We start from the raw sequence: 21,285 nt of genomic DNA on the forward strand, positions 1-21,285 counted from the left end.
CAGGCCTCTCAGAATAACAGGAACAGAGAGCTTGAACCAAGTCACTTTATTGGATGGAGGGCAATACACAAAACACAAGAGGAGAGGGTGGTATTTGGTACAGAGTAAGACAACTGTTGATCTAGTTAGCTGAAGATGCATGCATGGCTGGACAGTAAGGTAGGAGTCCCACTGAAACCCAGAGGGTGGCTGTTGGCAAGCCTTCAGCTCTCATTGTCACTGTCCCCAAGGGTGTGCTTGTCAAAGAGGTACTCTGCCATGCCATACTTGGGTGCCCCCATCTTCCTCAGGTTGGTCACATGGTCACCCAGCTCCTTGATGGCTTTTACCTGCTCATCCAGGTAGTGAGTCTCAATGAAGTCACACAACTGCAAGGGAGAGAAGAGGTTAAAGCCTGGATACAGCTGACCCTGCTGAAGCAGCACCTGGAAGCCCACCAGCCCTACCCACTCCTTTCCTTAGAGAACAAAATGTTAAAGCTGCAGAAAATACCCAAGAAGAGAAAGTTTTTAGCTTTGCCTCAGCAAAGTCAGGACAAGACCAAGCTGAGGCAGGCTCATCTAGGCACACTGCACTGGAGGGGTCTGGAGCAAGTGTCAGCTCAAAGTTCTTTGTCTTCCTCAATAGCAAGAGTCTCTGAACACATTCAGAAGCCCTCACAGCACTTGAATTCATGACTGAGGGTTTACACCTCTACAATGGTCATGGAATCAGAGTGATTGAGTTGGAAGGAACCCTAAAGATTCTCTCATTCCAATCCCCCCTTGCCATGGGCAGGGAAGTCTTCCTGCTAGACCAGAGCTGCTCAAGGCCACATTCAATCTGGCTTGGAACACTTCTAAAGGTTGAGCCTCCACAACCTCCTTTCTTTTAAAGGAGTCCCTCTACCTCACGCAGGACACTCCCAGGAGTGCTCAATTCAGACATGCACATTTCTTCCTGAGACTATGAACCTCTGCAAGTGATTTATGTCCATGAGGAAACTTGCAAGTACTGTGTTCTGAAGTTTGAGGCTTTCTGTGTTTGGAGGAAGTGACTCCAGTAATCTTATGGGAAAGGCTTTACAGGGAACCATTGGTTTGAAGTCAGAACTCATCCCCTACAAAACCAAGCCTTCTTCACAGGGCTTAACAAACATCTCTTCAAAATGCTGTTCACAAGAGCAACAGAAGGGTTTGATCAAAGCCATGCAGGCAATGTTCTGCAAGGCCACCTTCAAAGATTGCAACTGCTCCTCCTGGCAGAGCAACTATCCCACCAAATGGCTGTGGTACAGGCTGACACCAGGTCCCTTCCCTTTGGAGAGGCTGCACAGGTTCACTGTTTTCACCATCGGTAACGGTGACACAACTTGGTCCCAAGCCCATAATTAGACACCTACAAGTCCCACTCACTGCACAGCCACAGCCTCAGCTACAGCACACACTTACATGTGGGTCATTCTTTTCAGTTGCCAGTTTGTGCAGTTCCAGCAGTGACTGGTTCACATTCTTCTCCAGGTGCAGAGCACACTCCATTGCAGTCAGGCCATTCTCCCAGTCATCACGGTCAGGCTTCTGCAAGGGGAAAGCACAGGAACATTTTCTGTAAGCACCCACACACCCCCAGGCAGCAAAGCCTTTCAGATCAGTGGCAAAGCCTTCTGAGACCAAGTCCAGGCATTTAGCTATCTTCAAAAACTTGGCACCAACACAGTACACTCTCAACAGAACTGGACACTCAAGAGTCCCAGATTTGTCCCCATTCCCTAAGTTCTCATATTATCTTCCCCAAACTTTTAGGCAAGACATCTACAACATCTACTCTCTCCCTCCTGTTTAATCTAATGGCTTAAACATTTGCCTTTAAGTAGGCAAAGGGCACAACCTCAGCTGCTAAGCAGTTAAGACAGTGATCCAGACAAGCCCAGCCCAGCCCAGAACTGCCTTTGAGTTTGGTATTTATTATCCCTCAAACTTAGGCAAGAGAATTCTTCTCAAGTGCTCACCACTCTTGTTTTCCTCCCCCATGAGGAGCTGTCTTGCACTAAACTGGCCCTGTGACATGGCTTATTTTCTGCTGTTCCAAAGCACCTAATCAAAGTGACCCCAAGAAAGCAGGGCCATGAGATCCTGCATGATCCTTAGTAAGCAAATGGGGACTGAAGAGCTCATGTTGCCACAGCAAGCAAGTCAAGAGTTCTCTGCAACAGACTGCAGAGGAAGCTCCTGCTGTTAGGTTTGAAGTAGATGAACCAGTTGTGCTCTAGCTCCCCACCCCACAGCAAACCACCTAGGGCCAGGCATCCTCTTACTTTTACTTAGGTGACCAGCACAAATTACCACCCATCTCTAGATTTTAGGCTGAGTGCCAGTGCCATGAACAGACTGCAGCAGTGAGACATGCCCATCTGCCACCTGCTGTCCCTTCTGGAAGGGAACCCACAGGGGAACTTGCCCCCCCCCGACCCACAGACCGACCACAAATGTCTTCTTGACTTAGAACTGCCCACAGCTCCACTCCTCACCTTGATGTCCTGCAGGAAGATGCGTCCTCCCCTCTGATTCTGTAGCTTCATCAGCTTTTCAGCGTGCTCCCGTTCCTCGTGGGACTGGTGCAGGAAGTACTTGGCAAAGTTCTTCAGGGCCACATCATCCCGGTCAAAATAGTAGGACTGCAAGAGAAGAATTTGTATGCTCAGAACCAAGCTTCAATCCAGCAGCCACACAAAGCCAAGGCCGTGCTGTGCCTCCAGATAAGTCTCCCATCAGCCCTGCCTCAAGGTGGCTGGAATCAAGCCTAACAGAAGCACTAACACCAGGAGGGCAGCAAGGCAAAACTTCCCCGAGGAGCAAGGTCGATTTTCCCCTATTAGGGTTAAAAATTAACCCCCTACGAACACCAAGGACCCAACTAAACGTTATTTGTGCTTCAGTTCTGGAGATACAAAACTCCCCACAAAAGCCTATGCTCTTCCCAGCACGTTTTAAATGCACTGAAAAGCCCTTTTCAGTTCTCTCCTGCTCCCTTGGAGGTTTGGTTAAAAGCTCAGTCGGTATCTGAGTGGCAACGCCAGCTAAGGTGGCCAAAAACTTTAACCTTAATCTCTGCAATAAAGGCTCATGAGGATTAGATCAAGTGGAAGACTCTCTACTTCGAGGGGAGGAGGAGAAGTTAAGTGTTACATTTAAAAGACAAAAGCTTAACTGAACCAAGATGCATTTGCAAGAGCACATACAAGATCGTCTATTTTGAAAGCCAACCCAACTGCAGCAGCAGTCAGAAACCATCACACAGTTGTTTGTTCTGTGGTCAGAGCCACCAGGCAGGATTCAATGGGAAGCTTTGTGTCAACTGCCAGTTATTTACCACACCAACTTCTGAATTCTCTGCTCTTCACCAGCAGCTTGGAGGTCCCAGGCAAGTCACCGGTGCTTGTGTGCTACTGTCACCAACACCATCAGCTGAGGCTCAGTCAAGCCTGTAAAGTTCTACGTCTAAGTGCCCAACATATTGCAGCATCACTAGAAAGTTTCAAGCTACCTGCGCATCTAAAGCGCCAAAATTGCTGCACAAGGGTCGGAGCCGTCGTGCGGAGCAGCTGTGGCTAAAATACGGAGAGTTATGCCAAGTGATCTACGCAAGCACAGCGCCAAGGAAACCACCAATTCCTACCAATTCGCTTTGAAAACCACGGACGAAAAAAAACTTGCCTGCGAGACAAACGGGGAAAGGTGCCAAGCGCTTTGTTGGGCAACACCTACTATCCAGCCCAGCCCCAAGGGCAGAGCTCCTTAGGAGCTGCTGAGCTCCGCTGATAAGGAGCCCGCCAAGGGCAACGGACAGGCAGCGGTTACCGTGCCACTAAACTTCGCCAGAGAGATAAAAGCCTCACCTACACAAACAAGCGGCCGCCCCACCCCCGGGGGGAAGGCCCAGAGCAGCCCGGAGGCGGAGGAAAAGAAAGAAGAGGAAGAGGAGGAGGAGTGCGGCTGCGCCCGCAGGCACCATCCGCGGCTCGGGAGCCACCCCGCCCCGGGCAGAGGGGCTCGGCCAGCGGGCGTGGAGAGCAGGGGCCTGGCCCACAGCCGCAGAGCAGAGCAGGGGGAGCACGCAAGACGGGCAACCCCAGCGCCTCGACATGACCCTTCCCCAACACTCCTGCCCCCTCCGCATTCCGTGGTTCCCCCTCCCTCTGCTAGGCCTCGCACACAAGGTGCGACACTCCCCACCCTAATCCCAGGCCGGGCCCGGATGCCTGCCTGGGCAGAAGTCGCGCCGGGGGGGCCGCCTGCCCCGAGGCTGGGCCAAGCCCCCCGGCCCCACCTGAGCACCGCCGGCCGCGGGTAGGCCCCAGGCAGGCCTCACACCTCTCCTCTCCCTTCACCCTCCCCTAACAGGCCCCACAAGGGACAAAGCCCCATCGCCGGGCCGCTCACCATGCTGAGGTACACGTAGGAAGCATAGAGCTCCAAGTTGATTTGGCGGTTGATGGCGGCTTCGCAGTCCTGGTGGTAGTTCTGGCGCACTTGGGATGGAGGCGCTGCCATGGCTGCTGGCTAGAGCGGGGTGAGTCGGTGCGTAGAACGGTGCGGGGTTAAGTAGTTGTAGCAGTGGTGGTGATGGAGAAGGCAGCGGCGGGTCCGAGCGCGGCCGGTTCCGTCCAAACACTGTTGACGCAGGAACCCGCCTGGCTCAGCTTCGCCGAAGCGTTGTAGAGAATGGCTGAACCGCGCCGGGCTTTTTATAGGGCTGGTGACGTCCCCGCACGTAGGCCCGCCCCACCGAGAGGCGGAGCCTATCAGCGCGCTTCTGCTACCCCAGCGTGACTCAGCACCTCCCCCGAGCGCGTGCTGCGGACCCCCCCTCTCCCCCGTCGGGGGGGGCCTCTGCGCGCGCCCCGTGGCTCTGAGCGGCTGGCGCCGCCATGGCGCCGGGTCAAGGGTACCAAGGGCCCTCTGCCTGCCCAGCCTCCCACCCATAAACTGCAGCAGCTGCCTTCAGGTGCAGCTGAACCCCGACCCGCGCTAAGACAGCCGCCAGGGGTGCCTCTGCCCTCCAGCACATGACTCCCGCCCCACAGGCAGGGAGCAGGACTCGGGAGAGGCCTGGAGAGCAAAGAGCCTCGGGCCTGTTGGCACCGAGACGAGCCTGTCCCATAAACAGCAGAAGAGAGCTTTTAAACTTCATAGTAAACATTCAGGTTGCTTCATTAATGAAGCAGGGTGCTAGGGCGTTAGGAAAAGTTTCTCTGCTGCAAGAGTGGTGAGGCACTGGAACAGGCTGCCCAGGGAGGTGGTGGAGACACCGTCCCTGGAGGTGTACAAAAACATCTGGAGATGGCACTTGGGGGCCATGGTTTAATGGCCAGGGTGGTGTGAGGGTGACAGTTGCATTTGCTGATGTTGCAGGGCTTTGCCCACCCAAACCCTTCTATGATTCCATGCACTTGTGACACACAGATGTGGTGCTGAGAGGACATGGTTCAGCACCAGGCTCAGCAGGGTCTGGTTTGAAGTGGCCTCGAAGATCATCCAGTTTCAATCTCCCCACCATGGGGAGGGGTGCCTCCCACCAGTCCAGGCTGCTCAAGGCACCATCCAGCCTGGCCTTGCACACTTTCAAGGAAGGGGCAGCCACAGCCTCCCTGGACAACCTGTTCCAGTGTCTCCCCACCCTCACTGGCAAGAATTTCTTCCTCATCTCCAGTCTAAATCTCCCCTCCTCAAGCTTCAATCCATTCCTTCTCACCCTATCACTACAAGCCCTTGGAAACAGTCCCTCCCAAGCTTTCTTGTAGCCCCCCCCTTCAGAAACTGCAAGGCCACTATAAAGTCTCCCCAGAGCCTTCTCTTCTCCAAGTTTCTGAGCCTGTAAGCTCAGATTAAGTCAATTTCCCTCTACCCAGTTCTTTCTTCACTCTTGGAACCTTCCAGGCAGTGTGTGGTGTGCCGTGCGTGGCTGCACAGCTGTCTGTCTGGGTGGCAAGGGCAGCGCAGGGCAGGTTTCGAGGCGCTCTGATCGCCTGAAGGAAAGGGGCAGCCTCTGCCCTGTCTTTGCTTTACCCTCTCCTGTTGCTTCTGTCGGTTAACCATCAGATGTAATTAAGATCTCTGAGGTGAGGTGGGTCATACCTGCCGCTTCAGCAGGCTGCCAGGTACATGTGAATTCTCCTGGCCTCCTCTCACACAAACACTTATGTAAAAAAAGGAGGGGGGGGGGGGGGGAAGTGGTGTAACCTTTGGGCAGCCTCACGCTGGTGTTTCCAGGCTGTAGTATTTCCACCAGCCTGCAGGTACCTCAAGCAAACCTTGTGCTTGGCTGATGAGGCTTGACAAAGGTTAGAAACATAGAATGGTTTGGGTTGGAAGTGACCTTTAAAGGAGATCTAGTCCAACCCCCCTGTAGTGACCAGGGACACCTTCAACTAAAGCAGGTTGCCCAAGGCCCCATCCAACCTGGCTCTGAACACTTCCAGGATTGAAGCCTTCACAACTGCTCTGGGCAACCTGCTCCAGTGTCTCATCACCCTGACAGTGAAGAATTTCTTCCTAATGTCTGATCTAAGGAGGTGGTGGAGTCACCACCCCTGGAGGTGTTCAAGAGGGGATTGGACGTGGCACTTGAGGTCTTGGGTGACAGGTTGGACTTGATGATCTTTGAGGTCTCTTCCAACCTTATTGATTCTATGATTCTATGGATTCTGTGCTTCTAAATTGTGCTTCTTCCAATCTGAAACCACAGACCTGGGGCTGTTTAGCCTGGAGAAGAGTGAGAAGGCATCTTCTCAGTGCAAACAACCTGACAGAAGTCTCACCACACTCATAAAAAATTGCTTCCTTCTCTCCAGTCTAAATCTCCCTCTGTTACTTCCAAACCATCCCCCTTTCTCTTGTCACAACAGGCCCTACTCCAAAAGTCTGTCCCCAGCTTGCTTCTCAGCTCCTTTAAGCACTGAAAGGCTACCAGAAGGTCTCCCTGGAGCCTTCTCTTCTCCAGGCTGAACAGCCCCAACTCTCTCAGCCTGGCCTCACAGCAGAGGGGTTCCAGACCTCCCATCATGGCTGTGGCTTCCTCTGGCCCTGCTCCAACAGGTCCACATGTGGGCTGAGGACTCCAGAGCTGGCCCAGCACTGCAGGGTGGTCTCACCCTTCCTGAAGCACAGACTCCCATCTTGGCAGCCCACTGCAGGCTATGTTTCAGTATCAACCTTGAACCTACAAAACACTAAACCATTTCTTTTATTAGGTTTGCAGTTCCACCTTTTTCCCCTGTGACTGAGCGAGGCAAGCTTGGGACCACGAGAAGAAAGTTGTCCAGCAGCTTCTAGACTGCAAGTCACTGCTGGTTTTAACTTCTAGTCCTCAGACACTGGTTCATGACAAGGCCATGTAACAGCCCAGTTGGTAAGCAACTGAACACAAAGTCCATCAACAAAAGTATTTCCTCTCTAGCTGGGACAGCCTGTGCCACCCATAAGCAAATGTCAGTAGGATCAGGGAAGTCCTACATTGTGCTGTTTAGACCAAGTGCAAGTTGCACAATTCCCATCAAGTTTGATGACAGCAGCTTTATGTGGGCAGAACAGGACACCATGGGATGTACAGCCACGCATCACAAGGTCCTGGTGACCAACAGGAAGAGTGTTCAGCACCATGGGCTACCAGCAGTTCGAGTTCAGCCATACCAAGACTTTTTCTGTTGGCTGTGCAACTGACTCTCAAACTGATGACATGTGTTAATTCTGACTTTATTTCACAGTTGTCCTGTGATGTGACTTAAGCTGCCTTTTGTCTTCTGCCCTTCCTCCTAAGAACACATTTACAGGTGCTTTGAAGAAGCTTGCTAAAAGCATGACCAGGCATCCTGGCTTGGATCACCAAGAGTGTGGCCAGCAGGGCCAAGGCAGGGATTGTCATAGAATCATAGGATCAATGAGGTTGGAAGAGACCTCAAAGATCATCAAGTCCCACCTGTCACCCAAGACCTCATGAAGACTAAACCATGTCCCCCTGGACTGGGCACTGGTGAGGCCACACCTTGAATTCTGGGGTCAGTTCTGGGCCCTTCACACCAAGAAGGACATTGAGGGGCGGGAGTGGGTCCAAAGGAAGGGTAACAAAGCTGGGGAAGGGTCTGGAGAACAGGGCTGGTGAGGAGCAGCTGAGGGACCTGGAGAGAAGGAGGCTGAGGGGAGACCTCCTTGCTCTCTGCAACTCTCTGAAAGGAAACTGGAGCCAGGTGGGGGTTGGTCTCTTCTCCCAAGGAACAAATGACAGGACAAAGAAGAAAAGGCCTCAGGTTGCTCCACGGGAGGTTTAGATTGGACATGAGGAACAATTTCTTGCCCTTGAGGGTTGTCAAGGCCTGGCCCAGGCTGCCCAGGGCAGTGGTGAACTGGCAGTGCTGGGCTGATGGTTGGACTTGATGATCTTGGAAGTCTTTTCCAACCTTTAAGATTCTATGCTCAGGCTGCACTTCCCATCAAACACATTCACCTGCAGTAGTTGCAGGCTCACTCTTTCCATCTGCTAAGGCTTCTCACACCATTTTTATCACATTATTTTCAGAGGCTAATGGTTAATTTCACATCTGACCACGATTCATTAAACTGATGCAGGGCTTGTTATGACAGGACAAGAGCTGATGGTTTGAAACTAAGAGGGAGATTCAGACTGCAGAGAAAGAAGGAAATTTTGGCACTGAGGGTGGTGAGACCAGGTTGCCCAGAGAGGTGGTGGGAGATAACCTGACCTGGAATGGTTCCTGGTCAGGTTGTCTGGGGCTGTGAGCAACCTGCTCAGAGGGCTGAAGCACCTTTCCTATGCAGACAGGCTGAGCTGGGGCTGTTCAGGCTGGAGAAGGCTCTGGGGAGACCTTAGAGCTACATTTCAATACCTGCAGGGGATCTGCAGGAAGGCTGGGAGGGGACTCTTTAGAAGGGCTTGTGGTGATAGGACAACAGGCAGTGGTTTCAAACTGAAGCAGGGCAGATTTAAGTTGCACATGAGGAGGAAGTACTTTACAATGGGTGGTAAAATATTGGAACAGGATGCCCAGGGATGTGCTTGAGGCCTCATCCCTGGAGACATTTAAGATCTGACTTGATGTGGCCCTGGGTAGCCTGATCTAGTTGGAGATGTCTCTGCTTACTGTAGGGAGGTTGAACAAGATGACCTTTGAGGATCCCTTCCAATCTGATGCAATCTGTGAAATTTGCTCTAGTTGCAGATGTCCCTGCTGGCTGCAGAGGGGTTGGACTAAACGACCTTCAAAGGACCCGTTCAACTCAAGCCATTGCATGATATCCAAGACAATGAAGCTGTTGGTATAGGCAGGAAAAGGCACCTGGCAATCCAACTGACTTCTCTCAGTCCCCTTTTACACACCAGCACCACAGCTACCCCCAGGATGGATCCTGCCTCTCAGCAGGGAGCATGCACAGCCTCACTTTGGATTCATGTCAGCTGTCAGCTGCTTCTCTGCCCTGAAGTGGGGGCATGCTCCATGCTGCCCACAGCAGAAGCTGATGTATTGTCTGCCTACACCAGCTTCACACTGTTGAAGACCATCTCTGTTCTCCCTTGGACAAGACCCCATCAGAAACAATGGAGCAAGGGTTCTTGTTTACAGCAGAGCTGTGACACAGAGCACAGAGCCCAGCCTCAGCCACTTCCAGGACAGTGATGCTTAGCTTATTCATTCCACAGCTGGAGAGGACCATTGAAGTGTGCAGTTTTTACAAGGGCTTGAAGTGATAGGATGAGAGGGAATGGGTTGGAGCTGGAGGAGGAGAGATTGAGACTGGAGATGAGGAAGAAATTCTGTAGAGTGAGGATGGTGAGACACTGGGACAGGTTGCCCAGGGAGACTGTGGATGTTCCCTCCCTGGAGGTATTCAAGGCCAGGTTGGTTGAGGCCTTGAGCAACCTGGTCTAGTGGAGGTGTCCCTGCCCATGGCAGGGAGGTTGGAACTGGATGATCTTCAAGGTCTCCTCCAACCCAAACTGCTCTATGATTCTACAAAATATTCAGAGCTTCTTTAATGAAGGTTTCCATATATATCTAAGATGATTAAGGCATCTTAATCAACTGGAGGTGTTCAAAAGGCAAGAGATGTGGTGCTGAGGAACATGGCTTAGCACAAGACTTGGTAGAGTTAGAGAATGGTTGGACTGGATGATCTTAAAGGTCCTTTCCAACTGGAATAATTCTCTGATTCCATAATTTTAAGTCAGAGCTGGGGGTCAGTGGTCAAGATGCAACTAGATGCAGAAACCCCCAAAGAGACTCCGTTTGGACACACCTCAGAGCACCTCAGTGCAGTGGCTGACCATGTCTGGCTGCCTAAGGGAGTCCCAGCCTGGACCAAGGTTGTTAGTTTGGAGTTTTCAGAGGGTAAGGCAGAGGGTTACAGCAAGTTTGGGCAGACAGGGCTGTGTGCAGCAGCAAGAGCATCTGCAAAGGCTTTGCATAGGGAAAGGCCTAGGGTGTGCTATTGAAAAAGCAATCCCCACAACTCCTACACCCACTTCAGTGTCAATCCTGACTCCAGCTGTGCCCTTCTTCTGCCTGACCCGTCCAAATGATGGCAGCCATCTTACAGTGGACTCAAAACCTGACTTTGAAACAGACACTGGACAATATTTGCCCAAAGTGAATTCTGAGCTTGCAAAAACATAAAGCAGCGATTTGCTGGTACAGTCCCTGAGCAAACACTTCATATGTGACCTTGGCATCCAGCTCGACCTTCACTAAGGGCTCCCCAAGCCACAGTGGTAAGGAATGCAGGAAGTTTCATGCACTTCTTCCTGTAGAAACGATTCCCCTCCAGCTGTAAAATCCTTGAGTTGCTTTCTTTTTCCTCGCCGTGCTGGTGGCTAGAGCAGTACACCAGAGCCGATTTTCAAATCAAGCTGTTCCAAACCTACTGAGCCAGAGCCTGCTGAATATGCCTCAAATATGAAGAGGACCCAAAGTACAGTAACCTTTTTTTTTTTCCCCTTCCCACCCAAAGCTCAAAGTCCTGCGAGCAAGATAAACTTTGCATCCAGACAAATATTTGTCGTGGAGAACTTCCACTCCACGCTCCACCCTCCCCCACAACCCCCTCAGTGTCATTCAGCTCGCCCGGGCTTTGTGTAAACACAAAAGCAACTCTAAACTTGGCTCCCAAGGTCGGTCATGTGCCTGGTCTCTACGGTAAGTGTTGAAAGCCTCTCACTAAAGAAACATCTGGCTTACCCTTCAGCCTAAAAACTGCCATCCCCGCTGCCTGTAAAAACCCCTCCTCTAGCTTCCGCAGCGAAACACTTGAGCAACCGAATTCATTCGGCTTGGTTTTGCTGGGGTTTATTTCGTTCTTCCCGAGTTGGGTGCTCCGGATTCCGCCCGTGGGAAGCGGGATTGAAGCGGCAGCCTTTTTCCCCGGGTGCTTAAGGGCACGGCATGCAAATGCATCCCAGCGCCTGGAGACACAAGAGGCGCTCCGGGAGGTGACTGAAGGCCAAATCGCTCTGCTGCCGGGAAACAAAAATCAAATCCCACACCCCCCCACCCCCTCCAACGAAACACTCTTTAGCTGCAGGGGATCAGGGGATCAGTCCTGGGACCAGGCTTGTTCAGCATCTCTGTGGGTGCCATGGACACTGGGCACTGAGTGCACCCTCAGCAGGGTTGCTGATGACACCAAGCTGTGTGGTGCAGCAGACAGCTGGAAGGATGTGATGCCATCCAGAGGGACCTGGACAGGCTGGAGAGGTGGGCACAAGCCAACCTCAGGAGGTTCAACAGGACCAAGTGCAGGGTCCTGCATCTGGGTCGAGGCAATCCCAGGCAAAATCCAGGCTGGGCAGTGACTGGCTGGAAAGCAGCCCTGAGGAGAGAGACTTGGGGGTGCTGGGGGGAGGAGAAGCTCACCAGGAGCTCTCAGTGTGCACTTGCAGCCCGCAAAGCCAATCAGATCCTGGGCTGCATCAGGAGAAGTGTGGCTAGCAGGTCGAGGGAGGTGATCCTCCCCCTCTACTCAGCTCTGGGGAGACCCCACCTGAAGTACTGCCTCCAGTTCTGGAGCCCCTATTACAAGAGGGATGTGGAGGTGCTGGTAGGTGTCCAGAGCAGGGCCAGGAAGAGGAGCAGAGGGCTGGAGCACCTCTCCTGTGAGGACAGACTGAAGGAGTTGGGGCTGTGCAGTCTGGAGAAGGCTCTGAGGTGACCTCATTGTGGCCTTCCAGGATCTGAAAGGGGCTCCAGGAAGGCTGGGGAGGGACTGCTCAGGATCTCAGGTAGTGATAGGACTGGGGGGAATGGAATGAAGCTGGAGGTGGGGAGATTCAGGCTGGATGTGAGGAGGAGGTTCTTCACCATGAGAGTGGTGAAGCCCTGGAATGGATTTGTCCAGGGAGGTGGTTGGGGTCCTGTCCCTGGAGGTGTTTAAGCCCAGGCTGGATGAGGCTCTGGCCAGCCTGATCTAGTGTGGGGTGTCCCTGCCCATGGCAGGGGGGTTGGAACTAGATGATCCTTGTGGTCCCTTCCAACCCTGACTGATACTATGATACTATGCAGGATCCTGCAGACAACTAATTCCAAACTCATTTGTAGACAGGCAAAGTCGTGTTGCCGTTTTTCTCTCCCTCTGGAATAGTTCACCCTCCCTCCCCCCTTCCACCCCAACATGCTGCAATTCTCTGTGATGTCTGCTAATTTCATTCTTCTTCTTTGACATGCCTCTAAAAATGTGCTTAGAGGCAAGGGAGTGAAGAACAAGGTTGGTAATACAGTAATTCGTGGCCAGAAGCAGCGCTGGGTGCATTAACCAGTGTGAGTCAGCCCCATGTCAGCTCCTTTCAGGGCTGGCTCCCCTTTCTGTGAGCAACAAGCTCTAGCTGGGACCCCAGGGGCAGCCTGGGCACTAAGAGGCCCTCCTGCAGCTTGCACAAGGCAACATCTGCCAAGCTGCCAAAGCCACCAGGACTTTCACGTTGACCACCACAGGTCACCCTCCACAACATTCTCTCCACTGTCATCATCCCCTTTGCAGTGCAATCCAATTCCTTTCCCCTCCCTCCAAGATTTACAGACCCTCAAAAAACAAGGGGGTGGAGGTGGGGGGGGTGTTGTCCTTCCCTTTTTCTGTTGCACTTAAGTTTTTCCTCAAATACTGGAAAGCTGGGGGGGGGGAGGGGGAGAGGAAAACATGCATTTGCAAACAGAACCACCCAGCTAAAGTCAACAAGCACAGGGGGATTTCTCAATGCAGCAGAAATCCCCTCCTTCCACTCACAATTTCCACTGCAAAACAAAACACCAGTGGCTGTTGGGGCCTGCAGGAGTGCCCAGGCTGCCCAGAGAGGTTGTGGAGTCTCCTTCTCCTGCCTGGACATGTTTCTCTGTGACCTACCCTAGGTGATGCTGCTCTGGCAGGGGGTTGGGACTAGATGGGCCTACAAGAAAGCTGGGGAGGGACTTCTCAGGGTATCAGGGACTCATAGGACTAGGGGCAATGGAATGAAGCTGGAGCTGGGGAGATTCAGGCTGGATGTGAGGAGGAGGTTCTTCCCCATGAGAGTGGTGAAGCCCTGGAATGGGTTGTCCAGGGAGGTGGTCGAGGCCCCGTCCCTGGGGGTGTTTAAGCCCAGGCTGGATGAGGCTCTGGGCAGCCTGATCTAGTGTGGGGTGTCCCTGCCCATGGCAGGGGGGTTGGAACTAGATGATCCTTGTGGTCCCTTCCAACCCTGACTATGATACTATGATCTTTCAAGGTCCCTTCCAGCCCATAATGTCCTGTGAGTCTGTGAGTGCTCAGGCAGCTTTCATTCCCAGGAGGATACAGAGGTGAAATGCTGCATTTCAAGGCTGAGGTTTCACTTGGGAGCCTGTCAAAGAGAGAAACTTCAAGCAGATGTCTGCCCCCTCAGTCCCTCAGGCTGGCAGCTGAGGCCAGCAGTTAATTTGATGAGGCTGCAGACCCAGGCACACAGGCTGGAGGTGGCATGCTAAAAGCATGAAACCTTGCCCCACATGTGACATGGGAGCCCAACTGCTCCCAGCACAGTGCCAGCATGTGCCACACATCACAGGATAATGGGATTGGTTAGGCTGCAAAAGACCTTTGAGTCCAACCATTCACCTAACACTGCCTAGCCTGCTGCTAAACCATGGCCCTCAGCAGCACAGCTCCAGGGCTCTGAAACCCCTCCAGGGATGGGGACTCCACCACTGCCCTGGGCAGCCTGGGCCAGGGCCTGACCACCCTCAAGGGCAAGAAATTGTTCCTCATGTCCAACCTAAACCTCCCCTGGGGCAACTTGAGGCCATTTGCTCTTGTCCTGACACTTGTTCCTTAGCAGGAGAGCCCAACCCTCACCTGGCTCCAGCCTCTTTTCAGGGAGTTGGAGAGAGCCAGAAGGTCTCAGAGGTCTCAGCCTCCTTTTCTCTAGGCTCAACAGCTGCTCCTCACCAGCCCTGTTCTCCAGACTCTTCCCCAGCTTTGTTGCCCTTCTCTGGACCTGCTCCAGCTCCTCTATATCCTTTAATGAGTGAGGGGCTCAAAACTGACCCCAGGCTTCCAGCTGTGGCCTCACCACTGACCAATACAGGGGGATAAGCCCTGCCCTGGTCCTGCTAGCCAAAACTGCACATCAAGAGACATAGGCTGGTGGGGGGAAGTAAGTCAAGAGGTCTGAGGTGGAGCCAGGCAGCTCCTTCAAAGCTTCCCTACCCCATGACTGTGCCCATAAAGCAGCCATCCAGCTGGCCATGCTCCTATCTGGAATTACTGCTCACCCCCAAGGTGGCAAATCTCGACAGTTTGTGGAGCATCAAGTTTGAACAGCTCTCCTTCAGCATTAAACCTTTAAGAGTAGGTGGTGCTGCCTTTTATATTTAGCCACCCAGAAAGGGGCAGGCAGGGAAAGGCTCTGAAGCACGATGAGAAGAAACAAGCTGCTACAGGGAACTGACAGACACCAGCTTGAAGAACATGCAAGAGCCTGATAAAGCACCAGCTCCACCACAAAACCCAGCAGCAGCCCCAGCCATGAGCTCACATGCTGATGGGCAGGAGGCACCTCCAAACTGCTGCTGAGGCAGACTCCCCAGGAGCTCCTTTGTTTCATGGTGTCTGCAGAGGAAGTGAAGAGATTAGATCATCTCAGTGGCTTTGATGAACCAGAGAGATTTTCTTTGCAGAGGTCAGGTGCAGGCTGTTGAGGGCAAGTAGAAAGCAGAGGGAGTTTTCTGAGAGTCTGGCAAAGGCTGGTTCCTGCTGGAAAAGGACTCTGGAAACATCTGTGTGGTTTCTGCAGGTGAGATGCAACCACAGCACCACAGGCTCCACACCCCCCCCACCCCTCATTTGCACCCTGGGTGTCATCTCCTGAGCCATATCCAGCCCCTCACCCTCAGGGTGAAAATATTCCAAAGCAGTTCAAGGGGCTCAGGTTGGACCTGAGCCAGGTCTGCTCCCTGCAGAGCAGCCAGTTGGGGTGCAGAGTGTTGTCTCCACAGTCACCCCTGGATGAGCTGGACACAGATCCTTCCATGAGCCAGCAGCAGCTGGGAGGGAAGTGCTCCACTGCTGCCTTCCCTGTGCTTTAACCACTTCTGCCCCATGTGCTGAACAAACAGGTCAGAAGGAGAATCAAGACCTTACAACCTGGGTCTCCCTACTCCGACACAGTCCACCACAGCACTTGGGGGGGTGGGGTGGGGTGGAAAGAACAAACCCACAATGAAATTGGACAGAAAGAGAAATCAAGTGGGGAAAACAGTCAGCAGGCTCTGCTGGGGCAAGACCTGACCTTGATACTGGTAACAGGATGGGATCTGAGGACCCTAAGTCCTTCAGCTCAGCAGATGTTAGACCATGCCCACAGATAGCAAGACTCCAGCAGCCAAAAAACCAGTTAGAGAGCAGGCCACCCACTCTGTGCAGCCAGCAAGATAACACAGAAGGGCAGCTACAGGAGCAGGTGCTGCTGTAGAAAGGAGTTTACAGACTGCTCAGCAATCCCAGCTGGCTGTGGCAGATGCCCTGCTGGACAGACCAAGAAGACTCCTTAAAGCCAGACAGCCTCTTAAACCACAGCCAGCAGCTAATGTTGCCTGGTGGTATTTGGTCAGCATGCTGGAAAGTGACTGCTGCTAGAAGCTGTCTCATCTGCAGGGCTCCCAGACTCTCCTAAGACCCCAGCCAGCTTCATTTCAGGTTTCAGACAGCCAGAGGAATGCTCTGCCCGGCCTAGGGAGTCAGTCTCTCCCCTCCACTGCTCTGAGGAGGCTTGCTCAGTCATGCACAGCCACACTGCCCCAAACCTGTCTAAATAAGCACTGATGACCAAGACTGAAACCAGTCAAATCAGGAACTTGCCAGTTCAGCAAGAGAAGGGAAAAACCACAACGAGATTTCCGCTCCACACTTACCTAGGGCAGCCCAGACCTCTTGCCCTTGGTTTGCTGCTCCTGGCTGCTCCTGCAAGCCACTGAGAAGGGAATGACCCACAGCACAGCAGCAGGCTGGGAGGAAAACAAAGCAGCCAGCTGGAACATTCACACAGCCTCAGGCTGCCAAAAAGGGAAGGCTGCATTCCTCACCCAGCCACCCACCTTACTTGTCTCTACCCCATCTCTAGCCACCCTCCTTACCTCACACTCGCTGGAGTGCTCCTCAGGGACTCTACAGCTCACCTCATGAACCTGGCAGAAAACAGAAGAGGAGAAATTCATTTTGGGCCAGTTTCTATCACTGGCTTGGCCAATAGATGGATCTGACAAGCTCCAGAGTTAGGTGCGTGGTAGGAGGGTTGCTTGGTCAGCTCAAGCTTTCAGGTTGTGCCTTCATGCTGAGGTGGATGAGTGCTGGACAAGCTCTGTAGTGATGGGAAGCAGAAAAGGGGACAGGCAGCAGGAAATTGCTTCAAAACCCAAAACTGATACAGGCTGGGCAGCAACTGGCTTGAGAGCAGCCCTGCAGAAAAGGACTTGGGGGTGCTGGTGGGTGAGAAGCTCAACAGGAGCCAGCAGTGAGCACTTGCAGCCCAGAAAGCCAAGCAGAGCCTGGGCTGCAGCAAGAGAAGTGTGGCCAGCAGGGCCAGGGAGGGGATTCTCCCCCTCTGCTCAGACCACACCTGGAGCACTGCATCCAGTTCTGGAGCCTTTATTACAGGGTGGATCTGGAGGTGCTGGAAGGTGTCCAGAGAAGGGCCATGAGGATGAGCAGAGGGCTGGGGCTCCTCTGCTATGAGGACAGAGTGAGAGTTGGGGCTGTTCAGTCTGGAGAAGAGAAGGCTCTGAGGAGACCTAATTGTGGCTTCCAGCATCTGAAGGAGGCTACAGGAAAGCTGGGGAGGGACTTGTGAGGGTGTCAGGGAGTGACAGGACTGGGAGGGATGGAGCAAAACTAAAACTGGATAGATTGAGATTGGATGTTAGGAAGAAGTTGTTCCCCATGAGGGTGGTGAGAGCCTGGCACAGGTTGTCCAGGGAGGTGGTGGAAGCCTCAGCCCTGGAGATTTTTAAGGCCAGGCTGGAGGTGGCTGTGAGCAACCTGCTGTGGTGTGAGGTTGTCTCTGCCCATGGCAGGGAGCTTAAATTGGATGATCCTTGAGGTCCCTTCCAACCCTAACAATTCTATGATTCTATGATCCTTGAGAGCTGGCAAACAGCCTCCCTGAGAGCCCAGGATGTTTCCTCACACCTGCTGGGCCCAAGCTATTTGTTCCTCAAACTGCATGAGCTGTAAACCCTCAGTGAAGATGCCAGGCCAGCAGGAAGCAGTGAAGAAGTTAAATGAGGCCCAAAAGGGAAGCAGTGAGAAGGAGACCTCTTACACAGCATTTCTGCAGTCAGGAGATGCAGATTGAGCAACAGGCTGACATCAGCTAAACTAACAGGATGGTGGAGGGAGGGAGTGGCTCAGATGCTAAACCATGCAGAGGTTCCTTAGGTCACCCTGCAGGACAGAAGTCCTGACTGGGAAGAAAAAATTACCCAGAATTGCAGCATTGTTACTTAATCAGGGAAACTTCAGTCAGAGAAGTTCAGCTGGCTGAGCTGGCTCACCATGACTACACAAAACAGCTCCCCCAGCCTTTTACTGGAATTCCTAAGTGGCTGCATTCCCCCAGCCACAGCCAGGCTTAACTAGAGACTGGAGGATGCCTGACTCAGAGCAGTTCCTGCTGCTGTAGGGACTCAATGTGCTGCCTCACAGCTGGGAGCCTGCACCCCAGCCCTGGCTCACTCATCATCCCAAGGACCTTCACCTTCAGAAGCCAGGGTCAACCAGATCTGCAGCAAACCTCCTGCTGATTTCACTCCCCCTCTTACCAGGTTCCTCTTTGGTCACTCGGTTCAGCAGACAAGGAAGAGGCCTCTCAGCATCCTGCTAACAAACATGTTTGGATCTAAGATGAGCAAGAGTGTGGCACTGTGGCCTGGATGAGCAAGAGTGTGGCCAGCAGGAGCAGGGCAGGGATTGTCCCCCTGGACTGGGCACTGGTGAGGTTACAGCTGGAATCCTGGGGTCAGTTTTGGGCCCGTCACTCCAAGAAGGACATTGAGGGGCAGGAGCAGGGCCAGCTGGGGAAGGGTCTGGAGAACAGGGCTGGTGAGGAGCAGCTGAGGGACCTAGGGGTGTTGAGCCTGGAGAGAAGGAGGCTGAGGGGAGACCTTCTGGCTCTCTGCAGCTCACTGCAAGGAGGCTGGAGCCAGGTGGGCATCAGGCTTGTCACTTGTCCCAGACAAGGTTAAGGCTGGACATGAGGAACAATTTCTTGCCCTTGAGGGTTGTCAAGGCCTGTCCCAGGCTGCCCAGGGCAGTGGTGGAGTCTCCATCCCTGGAGGGGTTTCAAAGCCCTGGAGCTGTGGTGCTGAGGGCCGTGGTTTGGTGGTGCCCTGGCAGTGCTGGGTTAAGGCTTGGACTCCATGACCTTAAGAGTTGTGGAGGCTGGAGCAGACTTTTATGATTCTGTACTTTGCCAGCAGTTATGACTGCTTTCAAGAGCAGACAGATGATATTTGCTGATCCTGCTGCTGAACCACATAGCACCATTAGGGCACCACATGAGACCCCATCAAAGATCTCCATTTCACTAGCTTCTTTACTTGCCCAGCAACTCACCTGTTAAGAAAAGCCAGTTCTACTCTCTGCTGTCTTCATCTTTTCATCTACTTTGGAGTCAGCAGGGTCTACCTCCCTGCCTGTAAAGGTAAACATTTCAAGATGAGCAGGATAGACCACAGTTGTCAGCCTAATAAAGAAAACACCCACTTCCAGCATTTTCTACTCAAAAGCCTTCTCCTTTTCATCATCAGCTTAGTCCTGCTTCTAAGGCCCTGTGTCACCACAACCCTCCTGGGTGAGAAAGGTTCAGTACCTTCTTGCTGTACTTTAGAGGCCAGAAAAGCAGCTCAGTTCCCAAGTGGCTCAGGGCAGGAACAAGCAGCACTTCCTAAACTACTTCACCTAAGATGGCCCAGTCACCTCCCAGCAACACAACCACAGAGGCCCACAACAGTGAAGCTGAGAAGCTAGGAACACAGCTGGAAGCTGCAGAAACTGAAAAAGGAGAAGGAAGGGAACTGAGAATCTGTTTCTACAGCCACATTCAGCAGTACATGGAGTGAAAGCAACACCATCATTACTTCAGATCAGCTGGAAACTTTCTCTTGTACTGAGCCCTCTCAGAAGCACCTTCTTCCACAAACTGGCAGGACACAGTCTTAGCCTGTTCCCCAAATCCCCCAACCACCATCAGACAGACCTCTCTGTTTCAGCCACCTTCTGCTTGCCTCTGAGGTGGCTCAGGATTGAGCAACAGCACCTATGAAAGCAACCATACCCTAAGGGCTAGGAACACAGGCTCACAGGATGTTAGGGGTTGGAAGGGTCCTCTGGAGATCTTCCACTCCAACCCCCCTGCCAGAGCAGGCCCATGGAATCCAGCACGAGTCACACAGGAATGCATCCACACAGGAAACAGACCCAATCTCTTCCTCACCTTCACTTAATTTCCTTCTTGAGACTCAGGCAGAATTTCATTTGCAAGGAGAGTGTTGTGTCTGCAGTAACCAAAGTAGGAAAGGCCAAGAGCACATTTTGAAAAGGTGGTGTGTTTTTTTTTCATCCCACTTTGGAAAACTAGCAAATTGTCCTTGAGTTATGCCAGGAGTGAGGGAACATGTGAAAGGTTACAGCACTTTGCTGGAATTTCAGAGGTCACTTGTTTCATGAAGAGTGCTGCCCTGGAAGACTCTTTCTAGGAAGGCTTCAGGCATTGTGTTGACATTCTCATCTTGCTTACAGTCAGGGATAAGCACACTGAGAAGCTGGGCACAACTCCCAGCAGCCCTCCTCCTCCTCCTCCTCACATTTCAACCCCTTCCCCTCAAAGGGTTTACTAGAATCTGGGGGAGGGAGGGAGGACAGCAGAAAGCTGCCAACTGCCCGTGTTGCCTTCCAGTATCACAAGCACTTGCATAGCTAACACACCTGCCTGAGCCTGTCATCACAAAACTCATTTTCCTATAGGTATTTTCCACTTTGCTGGTCTTTATATACATTAGCTTTGCTTCCTCGAGCTCTGCAACTGTGTCAGAACTCATCTGAGTCTCCTTTCCCGTAGCAGAACCAATCTGAGTGACACTTCCACCTCACCGGACTGCCTAAGGCTGCCTGTAAAGCCTCTCCCTGTTCTCAAACCCTCATCCAGAGACACATAAACACTCACTCAAGCTTTAGGCTTCTGGTGTGTCAGTGCAGGTCTGTGGAGGAGGAAACAGCAGTAAAGAGACAGGCAGGCTGCGTATGGCACCGAAATGCCCTTCCCTTCCCCCTGCCCTGCTGCTCACCCCATGAGCCCCACAGGCAGCAGGGGCATGCGAACCACAAACCAACACGCACCTCACAGGCACCTCCCTCACCCAACAGCACCCTGAACGGGAGGGGCCCTGCTGGCCAGGCGAGGCAAGGCAAGGCAAGGCAGCCCCTGGCCCCGTTACTGCTCTGATAACCAGGTCTAGCCTGGCTTTCCTCCCAGCAACAGTGGGGTAGCTTAGGCCAGGCCTGGAGCCCGCGATGGCAGGCCAGCGGAGTCCTGCTGAGGCCGGGCCTGAGCGGGCCACGCTGCGGCACCACCGCGGAGAGCCCCGGGCCTGCGGGGTCGCAAGGGGGCGCTGCAGGCGGAGGATCTCCCAACTCGAGCGGAGTGCGGCATGGGCGGGACAGGCGGGGCGCACGCGCCGTGCCGCACAGCACGCAGGGAGATGTAGTCCCCGTCAGGGCCGCGCCTCGTTACGGCTCAGCG

The 21,285-nt window shown here is 53.1% G+C and overlaps 1 protein-coding gene and 1 long non-coding RNA gene across 10 annotated transcripts; both read right to left on the bottom strand.

The window, feature by feature from the left end:
- Positions 1–31: 31 nt before the first annotated feature.
- LOC137445945 (ferritin heavy chain) lies at positions 32–4,707 on the bottom strand. Its single transcript, XM_068148138.1, has 4 exons — positions 4,419–4,707; positions 2,507–2,653; positions 1,431–1,556; positions 32–368 (listed from the first exon to the last, which is right to left on the bottom strand). Exons 1-4 carry the CDS (start codon positions 4,527–4,529, stop codon positions 204–206), a joined length of 549 nt encoding a protein of 182 aa, XP_068004239.1. The 5' UTR covers positions 4,530–4,707; the 3' UTR covers positions 32–203.
- A 6,092-nt stretch (positions 4,708–10,799) lies between these two features.
- On the bottom strand, positions 10,800–21,067 carry LOC137445946 (uncharacterized). 9 transcript variants are annotated; one of them, XR_010988547.1, is made up of 8 exons: positions 20,883–21,067; positions 19,357–19,538; positions 19,101–19,180; positions 18,308–18,365; positions 16,625–16,675; positions 16,403–16,495; positions 15,028–15,101; positions 10,800–11,496 (listed from the first exon to the last, which is right to left on the bottom strand). It is a non-coding gene; the product is annotated as an uncharacterized lncRNA (long non-coding RNA). The 9 variants fall into 9 exon arrangements; XR_010988544.1 differs by having other exon boundaries at positions 10,800–11,499; XR_010988545.1 differs by lacking the exon at positions 10,800–11,496 and adding an exon at positions 20,710–20,743 and having other exon boundaries at positions 12,265–15,101.
- Between the last annotated feature and the right edge of the window lie 218 nt (positions 21,068–21,285).

This window comes from Melanerpes formicivorus, unplaced genomic scaffold, assembly GCF_026170545.1.
Source record: "Melanerpes formicivorus ecotype bairdi unplaced genomic scaffold, bMelFor1.0.p_v2 SCAF_16, whole genome shotgun sequence".
NCBI classification, from domain to species: domain Eukaryota; kingdom Metazoa; phylum Chordata; class Aves; order Piciformes; family Picidae; genus Melanerpes; species Melanerpes formicivorus.